Source organism: Scyliorhinus torazame, chromosome 5 (assembly GCF_047496885.1).
Source record: "Scyliorhinus torazame isolate Kashiwa2021f chromosome 5, sScyTor2.1, whole genome shotgun sequence".
Classification (NCBI taxonomy): domain Eukaryota; kingdom Metazoa; phylum Chordata; class Chondrichthyes; order Carcharhiniformes; family Scyliorhinidae; genus Scyliorhinus; species Scyliorhinus torazame.
Genome location: NC_092711.1, coordinates 76,303,254 through 76,315,157, shown reverse-complemented (window position 1 = coordinate 76,315,157; position 11,904 = coordinate 76,303,254). Strand labels below are relative to the sequence as shown.

The 11,904-nt window shown below is 45.6% G+C and overlaps 2 protein-coding genes across 2 annotated transcripts in view; one reads left to right on the top strand and one right to left on the bottom strand.

The window, feature by feature from the left end:
* Nucleotides 1-4,099: 4,099 nt before the first annotated feature.
* LOC140422624 (uncharacterized) overlaps nt 4,100-11,904 on the bottom strand; it is a 92,954-nt gene continuing 85,149 nt past the window's right edge. The window contains exons 5-6 of the mRNA XM_072507629.1: nt 9,473-10,581; nt 4,100-4,347 (exon numbers count right to left, since the gene is read on the bottom strand). Coding sequence (XP_072363730.1) covers nt 9,785-10,581 — 797 coding nt within the window. The 3' untranslated portion in view covers nt 4,100-4,347; nt 9,473-9,784. The remainder of the gene's footprint in view (nt 4,348-9,472; nt 10,582-11,904) is intronic.
* LOC140421383 (uncharacterized) overlaps nt 6,168-11,904 on the top strand; it is a 17,496-nt gene continuing 11,759 nt past the window's right edge. The window contains exon 1 of the mRNA XM_072506053.1: nt 6,168-6,364. The gene's annotated coding sequence lies outside the window, so the exon portion shown is untranslated. The remainder of the gene's footprint in view (nt 6,365-11,904) is intronic.

Below are 11,904 nucleotides of genomic sequence, written 5' to 3'. Positions count from 1 at the left end.
GGAGATGATCATAGTCTGGCACTTGTGTGGCACAAATGCAACTTACCACTTGTCTGTATAAACCTAGATAGTATCTCGCTGCATTTGGCCATGGACGCTTCAGTAACTGAGGAGTCGCAAATGGTGAACATTGTGCAGTCATTAGCAAGCATCCCCACTTCTGACCTTATCATGGGAGGCCGGTCATTGATGAAGCATCAGCTGAAACTAGTTTGGCCTAGGACACAGTTTGAGCATGTCTGGGATTCATTCTTCAGTGAATTACACAAAGCATTTCTGAATAAGTTATTTTACATTTGACAAATCACAGCTGCACACTCAGTGATATCCTCACATGAGGCTACAAGGGCTCCATCCAATGCAGACAATTCAGAGACTTTCAGGTGATCTCATATTAAAATATAGAATTATGTAAGTCTAATTGCAATCAACCAATCCACCAGTGTTTGTAAATAGTTTGCTCGATTGTTTTAGTTTGAACAAGACTGAACGATTAGGAAGGACAGGAATTTCAGATGGAAAATTGAAATTAATTTATTTAAAATAAAGATACATAGCGATACAGAAGGAAAAGGGTAAACTGATCGATACAAAACAGACTTTTACCATTTCTCTTGGTTGATCAGGCTGTAAAAACATAATCCCTCTTGTACCCCTTCTTTGACAACAGCTCTGGATGGGAATCTTGCTTTGGGGATTCCAGTACTTGGCTGGCAACAGACCTTCTCCTCGGGTTTTAAATCCCTCAGTCGCTCTTACCTCAGTTTGAATAAACTGATTAGAACTCAATGGTTGGTCAATTTCATACCTGAATCAATTTGATTGTTTTTTTAACCATTTGGGTAAATGTCTCAGATCAGGATACAATGGGAATGTTTAATGTATCCCTCCCATCATTGTGTGACCTTCCAGTTACAAATAAGGTTACCAAGTGTATGAAGACTTGTTGCTAACCATCATATCAGATCATACATTCCTTCTCACAGAAGCTGTAATATAGAATTTAAAACAGGCTTACAGTTTTAGGTACAACCAAGTCTTTTAACACAACCACTTCCAGATTATTAAATCTTCAATTAAAATCAACTGAGGCACACTACTTAATTAATAATTTGTTTCTGACTAGTGAATAATTAATACACATCATTGACTAATACAATAGATCAATTGCCGAATACAAAATGCCCTTTTCATTTAAATGTTAGTTTCAAAATGGCTTCCTTGATCTTATTAGCTTACTTCAGTAAATATAAAATGTAGCTCACCTGAAAATGAATCATTTCTACTGAAACTTACTGCCTAGTCCCACTTATATGTGTCTGTAAATATCTTTGCTCATCTCCCCCTGAATGCTTCAATGTCTCGGCAGTGGCCAGTTTATCAAATGCAATTCTCTTTGAACGTTTATCCACAACGATGCAAACATCTCCAAGAGAGCCATCAATTTATTAGTCTCATCTACACTTTGCTTTCATTAAAATATCCATCAATACCACATTGATATATTCCACTGAACTACACCCACAGTGAGGTATTCCAATTCCCATTTAGTGGAGTTATTTTTCCTTAACTTTATTCTGTGCTCAATCACTTCCTCTTATACAATTTTACATATCCCATTAGATATCTCATTCATGAGGCTGAAACATTACTGTCCAGTACTCCTACTACCTTTAAAACAGGAATCAGACTTTCCAATTTGATTCCAGGTATCAACAGTTTAGATGTTTTTATTTTCAAAATTATTTCAAATTCAATTTGCAGTATTGTGGGGCTGGCGGGTTTTCTTAATCTTCAATTTATTTCCCAAAAGGAAACCTTCTTTTCCGATTCCCGGGAACCACCCAGACCGTTTGTCATCAGGTTTTGTTCTGAATATTTGATAATCCCCCTCAGCTTCAGGTAAATCTCCCTTTCGAAGTTTGAAATAGCAAAGCTACAATTTTACTTTATCAATTTTGGCAACAATTACTCTGACTTGCTGGTTATAAATTGTATTTTTACATCAGAATCAGGAGTCTTGGCAATTTTTTGGTTTGGAGGCAAGTTCCATCTCTCCCATCTCAAGCTCTTTCTCTCAGAAAGTAGCAAATGGCCTGAATGGTTAAGGCCAAAGTCTCTGAAAGGCAAAGCCTTGAGTTCAAATTGTCACCATGTTGTGATACTTGATGCCAGTTCTTGAATTCAGAAATAAAAACCTTCTCGATCTCTTGCTGCAGCATCAGCACGAACCCGGGAAACCTGTTGAATCCACTTGGATTTGTCCGAGAGCCCAATGGATTAATGTGTTCAGGAGAGCAACCAAGGATGAGAGAGCGGAAATAATCTCGAGTTAACGATGAGGTGTCATTGTTCAGTGGTTATGTTCCCACCTGAGTCAGGATGATGTGGGTTCAATTTCAGCTCCAGAAACCTGACCATAAAATCCGGCTGGTATTCCGATGCTGTACAGAGGGAATACAGCACTGTACTGAGGGAATACAGCACTGTACTGAGGGAATACTGCACTGTACTGAGGGAATACAGCACTGTACTGAGGGAATACTGCACTGTACTGAGGGAATACTGCACTGTACTGAGGGAATACAGCACTGTACTGAGGGAATACAGCACTGTACTGAGGGAACACAGCACAGTACTGAGGGAATACAGCACTGTACTGAGGGAATACAGCACAGTACTGAGGGAATACAGCACTGTACTGAGGGAATACAGCACTGTACTGAGGGAATACTGCACTGTCTTTCAGAGGAAACCTTCCACTATAACCCCATCTGCTCTTGCAGCTAGATGTAAAAGTTCCCTTGATGATATTTCGAAGGAAGTTCTCTCGAATGAACTGCTCAATATAAAGCCCTCGGTGATGAGCACTGAACAGATAATCTGGTCATAATCATAGTTCTGTTTTGAACTCACTTTCTTGCTTCACAGATGCTGCCTGACCTGCTGAGTATTTCCAGCATCTTATTTGTGATTGTAGGAGCCTGTTGTACACAATCTGGCTGCTGCATTTCCTACATTACAACAGTGACTATACTTCAAAAGAACCTCAGTGTCTGTAAAGCACTTTGGGACATTCTGGAAGTTTTGAGCGGTGCTACATAAATCCAAGTGTTCCATTAACAAAGGAGAAAAGGCCCAACAATGGAACAGTCGGTAACAGGAGATCAATCAGTCTTCTCTTATCTTAGAGAAATCAAGGACTCCAACACTGTGTTTAATGCAATTCATGTCCATTCTGATAATCCCATTAACTGGGCTGGAGTTTAACATCAATGGAAATAAATCTGAACTGTCAGAATGAACATGGTTCATTCCTGAGTGTAGGAATCCAATCCCTGTAATCACATGTGAACTCTCTGGTGACTCAGACGAGCGGATGGCTGAGTGAATCCTCTGCCACACACAGGGCAGGTGAACGGCTTCTCCCCCGAATGGATTCGCTGGTGGTTCATCAACTCCCTTCTGCTTTTAAAGCTCTTCTCACAGTCAGAACATTGAAATGGTCTCTCATCAGTGTGAACAAGTGTATGTGTCCTAAGCTGCGATTTTGCAGCGAATCCCTTCCCACACTCAGCACAGGTAAAGGGTTTCTCTCCATTGTGAATTCGCTGGTGATTCTGAAAATTAGGTAAATTAGTGAAACTCTTCCCACACTCAGTGCAGGTGAAGGCTTTCTCTTCAGTGTGAACACGCTGGTGTCTAAGAAGATGTGATGATCTAATAAATCCCTTCCCACACACAGAGCAGACGTATGGCCTCTCACCAGTGTGGACACGCTTGTGTAGAATGAGGTGGGAAGAACAAGAGAATCTCTGCCCGCACTCAGAGCAGTGGAATGGTCTCTCCCCAGTGTGAACCCGTAGATGTTCAGTGAGGTGGGATGAACACCGGAAGCTCTTCCCACACTGAGAGCAATCGTATGGTTTCTTTCCAGTGTGAACTTGCTGGTGTGTCATTAGGCTGGATGACTGAGTGAATTCCTTTCCACAGTTGGAGCAAGTGAACAACTTCTCTCCAGTGTGACTGTGTTTATGAGTTTCCACTGCAGATGGGGAGCTGAAACCCTTCCCACAGTCCCCACATTTCCACGGTTTCACCATGGTGTCACTGGATTGGATAATCAGTTAAAGCCTCGCTGACACAAAGAATAATTGTACAGTGTCTCCCCGCTGTGAATGATGTGATGGTTTTTCAGGTTGTGTAATAGTTTCTCTCACTCGGGTGTGTGTCCGTGTGGGTCTCGGTGCTTTTCCAATCACACTGATGTTTCAGATCCTTTCCTACATCAAAGGCTGGTGATCTTCAACTCATCGTGAATGTGTGACATCCTCTCCTTCCAATCCCCTGTAAAAGGAGTTGACTGTGTCAGTATCACTGTCTGCCCAAGATAGAAATTCAGAACAAATAATTCTAATTTCAATGGAATATTCTTCTCTCTCTTATTTCCCCAAATATGTTGGCCAATCAAAGTAAAAGAAGGCAAAATCACAACAAAATCAAAGAAAACTTTTTAACTAAACCAGAATGTTGTTTTCAGTGTCTCAGAAGCACTCTGCACCCTGAGGTACCAACCGTTGTGGAAGGTGTCAAGTGTACTGGAGGACACCTCATGTTTCCGTTCCAGGGCCACCTGAACATGGACAAGACCACGGAAGAGAGGCGAGCAGCCAGAGGAAGCCCTACATTCTCCCCCCATAGGGATCTACAAATTGGTGTTTTAAACAGATCAGGAGCAGACCAGCCGCTCCAACTAGCCCAGACCCCTCTGTTCAGCAAAGCTGACCTTCCAAAAGAACATCCTGCCTAAGCCCACTCCCCTACCCTATCCCCATAACCCCACCTAACCTGCAGATCTTTGGGTTGTGGGAGGACAGCAGAGCACCGGAAGAAACCCAGGCAGACACGGGGAGAATGTGCAAACTTCACAACGACAGCCACCCAAGTTCGGATTCAAATCCGGGTCTCAGTCGCTGTGAGGCAGTTCCAATTAACAACTTTAAACTATACTGAATAATGTATCCGGGCACTAGGACCCAGTTGGAAAAGAGACCCTGAAGGTTCTGCCCATTCTCTCCTACGTCACCCAGAGACCATCGCATGCGCTCTTCCTTTCTCTGAACCATCATGGCGGCCGTTCACCTGGCCCTGATCCCAGGCTCAGGAACCGGAGCCACAAACTCGCTCCGGCAGCGTCTTATTTTGGGTTTACGGCGTTCACTGAGGAGTTGAGAAACTCTCTCCGTCCAGAGCTGGCTCCATCACTCCCCCTGGATTCCATATCCTGACCAGTTTACTGCAGCCCATCTGCACCTCCACTTCCCGGTCCTCTCCGACTCGGAACAGAGGAGCCATCCAGAATGCCCCGCGGCTGGCTGGGCCTGGAGCATGCGCACTCAGCACCTGCGCAATGAGTCAGTTGGATCAGCGGTTTCTGGGCCGCGGGGGATTGTGGGAACAATGGCCACCATTCATCAGCTCTAGTAGGGAAATTTTAATTTTAAAAAATAATCTTTACTGTCACAAGTAGGCGTATATTAACAATGCAATGAAGTTACTATGAAAAGCCCCTAGTCGCCACATTCCGGCGCCTGTTCGGGTCACAGAGGGAGAATTCAGAATAGGACAAAGAAAAGTACAGCACAGGAACAGGCCCTTCGGCCCTCCCAGCCCATGCCCACCATGCTACCCATCTAAACTAAAATCTATTACACTTCATGGGTCCGTATCCCTCTATTCCCATCCAATTCACCTAACAAGCACGTCTTTTGGGACTTATGGGAGGAAACATTAGTACCCGAAGAAACCCACGCATACATGGGGAGAACGTGCAGACTCCGCACAGACAGTGATCCAAGCCGGAAATTGAACCCGGGACCCTGTGAAGCAACAGTGCTAACAACTGTGCGACCGTTCATTAGGCTGCAAGTGATGTTTTTAGCCTCGATGAGTATTTGTTCAATGTGAAAGGTTGCAGCCCCTGTATAGTTACCTGAAGGGACGGCTCCTCAATATTTGGTTAATTTTGGTCCCGAAAGATGTGCTGTTAGGTAATTTGAACATTCTGAATTCTCCCTCTGTGTCCCCGAACAGGTGCCGGAGTGTGGTGATTGGGGGCTTTTCACAGTAACTTCATTACAATGTTAAGGTAAGCCTACTTGTGACAACAAAGATTATTATTATTAAATAGCCTGGCAAGGTGGGCGGGGGGTCTTGTGGAGCAGTGTGGTTGCCTCTGAGCCGGAATCTCTGGATTCAAGTTCTACCCCAGGACATGATGGGCAAGGAAAGTATGTTCATAACCCAGTCAAACAGGTTGAGTGTGTCAACCTGCAAATGCTTCTCAGCACACCAATGTCTGATGGTAAGAGTGAGAGAGAGTCCTGGTCAGCCACGTGTTGCGTGTGAGCCTCTCAAGTTATAAACCCTTGGTAACAGACTAGTGACCAGTTCCAGGAATTGCTCGCTATGGAAACAGATGAACATCTACCTTAGTTAACCACGAGTGAGAAAATAATTAAATTGATGTTTTTGTCAGGCGCTAGGACCCGGGTGGGAACAGGCGCTGAAGCCCCGCCCACCATATTTTACATCTCCAAAATCCGGCGCAAATGCTCTCGCCCCGTTAAATCAACAGTTAACCTTGCGCTTTTGGGGGGATAAAGCCCGGAGCTGCAAATGAGGGACCCGCAGGTTCATGTTCGGGGTTTGAGTCATTCACCAGGTGTTTAGAAACCCTCCATGTCCACCCACCGGCTCCATCGCTCCCTCCGCATTCCACATCTTCACCAATTTGGCGATATGACAGACAAGAGACTTACCATCGCTATCACTGCGCGTGCTCCAGACACCGGGCGGTACTGCGTTTGCACAGTACTCTCCTGTGGTGTGAATGGAGGACATTCCCCACCGCGGGGGATACTGGGTATAAGCACTGCCATTGAAAGTTAAAACCAGTGAACAGTGAATTGTTTTGATATCATGTGGCGAATGGGTACGCTGGGACGGGAATCAATAAAATTAAGAATCAAATTATACACCTACCTAAGGAAACCTTTCCTTTAGATAATTTGGATATTCTGAATTCTTCCTCCGTGTACCCGAACAGGTGCCACAGTTACTTCATTGCAGTGTAGTGTAAGCCTACTTGTGACAATAATAAAGATTATTATTGTGCATAAGCCAGTGGTTCTTTCTATCCAGGGGTCTTTTAATGCTCCTGAGTCAGGAATCTGACATGAACTCAATTGTGTAATAATAATAATGATTATTATTGTCACAGGTAGGCTCTGAGAGGTCTATGAAATGCAGGAGAGATTAAATGGTGAAAGGGATGCAAGGCAAAATGAAATGGCAATCGGGAATATAGAAAGATTGCTAACACTGATGGTGGCCATTCTGCAGGGTCGACTATTCAGTGAATCTAGAATGATTAGAGTGTGGTGCTAATAATGCCAGGGTTACAGGGTTGATCCCCGTGCTGGCTGTCCAAGTTCCCCTGGGTGCAGGTTGCTGCATTCGGTTATGATTCTTGGATTTGGATTTATTGTCACAGGTACCGAGGTACAGTGAAAAGTATTGTTCTGTGTACAGTCCAGACAGATCGTTCCAGACATGAAAACATAGTACATACTATGGATTACCTCCAGAGTTGACAGTTCTAATGTACTCCTGACGGCTCTGCCACATTCTCCTATCTATAAAATTGAGGTCATTCAAAATTCTGCAGACCAATGTCTCAACTTGCAGACAGCCATCTATTTACACAACCCCCCCCTCCTCGAATTGTGGCCCCTCTTGCCCCCCATTTCAATTGTGCACCATTGGTGGCCCTGCTCCTTCAGTTGCCTCGACACAAAGCTCTGGAATATGTTCTACCCACTCCCACACCTTGTCAGCATGCTGAGATTTGAACCCGTGCCCCCAGATCATTCGTCTGAGCCTCTGTATAACTAGTCCAGATGACATGACCACTACACCATATTCTCCCCTCAACTTGGGGTGAGAAAAGGGCAGCATGGTGGCGCAGTTATTAGCACTGCTGCCTCACAGTGCTGGGGAGGGGTTCGATCCCGGGTCACTGTACATTGGAGTTTGCACATTCGCCCCGTGTCTGTGTGGGTCTCACCCCAACAACACAAAAGATGTGCGGGATAGGTGGATTGGCCATGCTAACTAGCCCCTTAAGTGGAAAAATTAATAAAAATGAAATAGATTTGGGGTGGGAAAGCATATGAGCAGCAAGAGTTTTAGATGATTTCAGCTTTCCAGGTGCTGGGAAGCAGGATCAATGAGAGAGGCTGGTCAGGAATGCATTGGAATAGTCAAACCTCAAGTTGACGTGGGTTTGAATGAGGATTTCAGCAGCAGACAAGCTGGGGCAGGCTGGAGACAGGTAACGTTACAGAGGTGGAATTCCGTGGTGTTTGCGATGGTGTGGATATGTGATCAGAAACTCGTCGGATTTAAATCTGACATGGAGATTGTGCAGAGTGTGGTTCAGCCTCAGACAGTTCCCAGGGAGTGGGATAGACTCGGGAGTTAGGGAACGGAATTTCAAATGGTGACTGGAGATAACGGCTTTGATCTTCCCAAATTTTAATTGGAGGAAATTTCTGCTCATCCAGTGGATGTGGGATAAACAGTTTGATAATTTGCTATCAGTGGAGGAATGGAGAGGGATGGTGGTGAGGTAGGGCTTGGTGTTGTCAGTGTCCATGTGAAAACTAACACGGTCTCCATGTGAAAACTAACACGGTACTTTTGGACGGCGGGACAGTGGATAGCATTGCTGCCTCACAGCACCAGGGACCGGGTTTGAATCTGGCCTTGGATAACTGTCAGTATGGAGTTTGTGCATTCTCCCCAAATCTGTGTGGGTTTCCTCTGGGTGCTGCCTCAGTCCAGGTTAGGTGGTGTTATGGGGATAGGGTGAGGTTATGGGCCTAGCTAGCGCGCTCTTTCAGGCGTATTGTGCAATCCTGAGTGGCCGAATGGCTTCCTTCTGCACTTTAGGGATTCTATGGATTCTAGTGCCATCATGTCGATGGGAAATAGGAGGGGCCAAGGATAGATCCTTGGGGGACACCATGTTGGAGAGGAAAGGGAGTTTGGAGATGGGGTGGTACTTTGCAGGAAGTTAGGGTCAAAGGTTGTTTTCTCAGGAAAGGTGAAGATAGTGTATTTAAAAGTGAGAGGGACAAAGCCAGAAGAGAGAGAGAACTGTTAACGATATCAATTAATGTGGGGAAGTTGGATGGTCAGCGGTTTATTGAGAATTGGGTCAAGGGAGCAGAAGGCAGGTCTCGTAATCAAGATGAGATTGAACAGGACATGACAGGAGATCGGAGAGAAACCGGAGATAGATCCGAGTTCACACTCAGACAAGGGGGATTTTTAGAGACAGTTTGGCCCGGTGGAGCTAGTGGAAGGGAGGGAAGCAGCAGAGCAGCTGATCAGATTGTCCACTTACTGTAATTACTTGTGAATTCGCTTGTGTCTCATCAGGTTGGATGACTGTGTGAATCTCTTCCCACACGTGGGGCAGGTGTACGGTCTCTCCCTAGTGTGAACTCGCTGATGTGCCAGCAGGCTGGATGACTGAGTGAATGTCTTCCCACACTGGGAGCAGGTGAACGGTCTCTCCCCAGTGTGAGTTCGCTGGTGTACAGTGAGGTCAGATGATGTCTTGAACCCAGTTCCGCAGTAAGAGCACCTGAAAGGTTTCTCGTCAGTGTCAATACGTTGATGACGCATCAGTTCCCCGGAACTTTTAAAGCACTTCTCAGTCTTGGCATTTAAAAGGTTTCTCATCAGTGTGAACACGTTGATGGTGGAGCAGTTCCCGGGAACTTTTGTAGCACTTCCTGCAGTCTGGGCATTTAAATGGTCTCTCCTCATTGTGAAAACTCTGGTGATTCAGCATAGTGGATAACTGAGTGAATCCCTTCCCACACTCAGAGCAGGTGTAAGGTCTCTCCCCAGTGTGAGTGCGCTGGTGCATCCGCAGATTTGATGACCTACTGAACCCACTGCCGCACGCGGAGCAGGTGAAAGGTCTCTCCCCAGTGTGAGTGCGTTGGTGTTCACGGAGTTGAGATGACTGCTTGAACCCAGTCCCACAGTGAGAGCATCTGAACAGTCGCTCGTTGATGTGAGCTTGTTGATGGAGTATCAGGTCCCGGGAACTTTTATAGCACTTCCCACAGTCTGGACATTTAAATGGTCTCTCGTCCGTGTGAACCCGCTGGTGCGTCATCAAGTCAGATGACCGACTGAATCCCTTCCCACACTCTGAGCAGATGAATGGTCTCTTCCCAGTGTGAACTAGCTGGTGTCTCAGCAGGTTGGACGACTGAGCGAATCCCTTCCCACAGAGGGAGCAGTTGAATGGTTTCTCCCCGGTGTGCACTCGCTGGTGTTGCAGCAGGCTGGATGATCGAGAGAATCTCTTCCCACAATCAGAGCAAGTGAATGGCCTCTCCACAGAGTGTCTTGGATGATGAATTTCCAGTTGAGATGTGGATCTGAATCCCTCCTCACATTCCCATGGTTTCTCCTCACTGTTAACGGAGCTTTTGCCTTCCATGTTCAAAATTCACCGATATTCACGTTACAACAAATTGAGCGATTCTCAGATCCTGATGTGATGTTTGGCTTGAGTTTCCTGAATGCAAATCGTCCCCTTGTAACACTCTGTCAAATTGATTTAAAACAGAAATATGGAAGTGAGAGAGAACCCACAAAAACACAAACGCAGGTTGTGAAATTGAGCTGCATGAATCTGGTCATTTGTGGGGCCGGCACTGGGAAAAAGTGACCATGAAAACTGCTGGATTGTTATAAAACCCAACTGGTTCACTAATGTATTTCAGGGAAGGCAACCTGCCACCCAGTCTGAGCCCACACAAGACTTGGGCCTCTGCAAGAATACAAGAAACAGGAGCAGCAGTAGACCATTCGGCCCGTCAAACCTGCTCTGCCATTGAACACGATTGTGGCTGATCTTGGTCTTCCTTCCCCTTTCCCGCCAGCTCCCCGTCTCCTTGACTTCCTGAGAGACCAAAATTCTCACCATCTTAACCTTAAATATATTCAATGGTGGATCATCCACAATCCTCTGGGCGAGGGAATTCCATGTGACAAGAAAGACAGAAAGGGAAAGAAAAAGAGAGTGAGTCGTGGTGGAGAGACAGAGAGGGAGACACAGAAATGATGAGAGAAAGAGAGAGAGAGAAGGGAGTGACAGGAGCAATGGAGAGACATTTTCTCAACCGACAACTGAATCACAATTTGACAAAATCTCCTAAACCCTTACCCTCCACCACCTGGATGGACCAGGACAGCAGATGTATGAGAAAACCATCACCTGCAAGTTTCACTCCAAGACACACACCATCCAAACTTGTCTGACATCCAGTACTGGAGGAGCAGAAATTTCCACTATTTAAATATTGAGAAGACTAAACCCATTCTCTTTGTCCCCTCGACAAACTCCACTCCCTTGCCACCAACTCCATCCCTGTCAAATGTGTACGGCTGAAGCAGCCTGTTCACAACGCTGGTGAAATATGTGACACCTGATGAGGTTCCAAACACATATCCACATCACCACCAAGATCACCTATTTCCAGCTCAGTAACACAGCCTGACTCCGCCTTAGTGTCTTCTTATCTGCTGCAGAAATTATCATTCATTCCTTTGGTATCTCTCGGCCAAATTATTCTAACACACTCCCAGCCGGCCTCCAACAACCCCCCCCCCCCCCCCCCCATCCAAAACTCTGCTACCCATGTGCTTACTCACAACAAGTCTTGTTTATCCATCCCCTGTGCTCACTGATCTACAAACGATTCCCTTTAAGAAGCACCGAAAGTTGAAATTTCCCAGTCTTCTTTTCCTCTA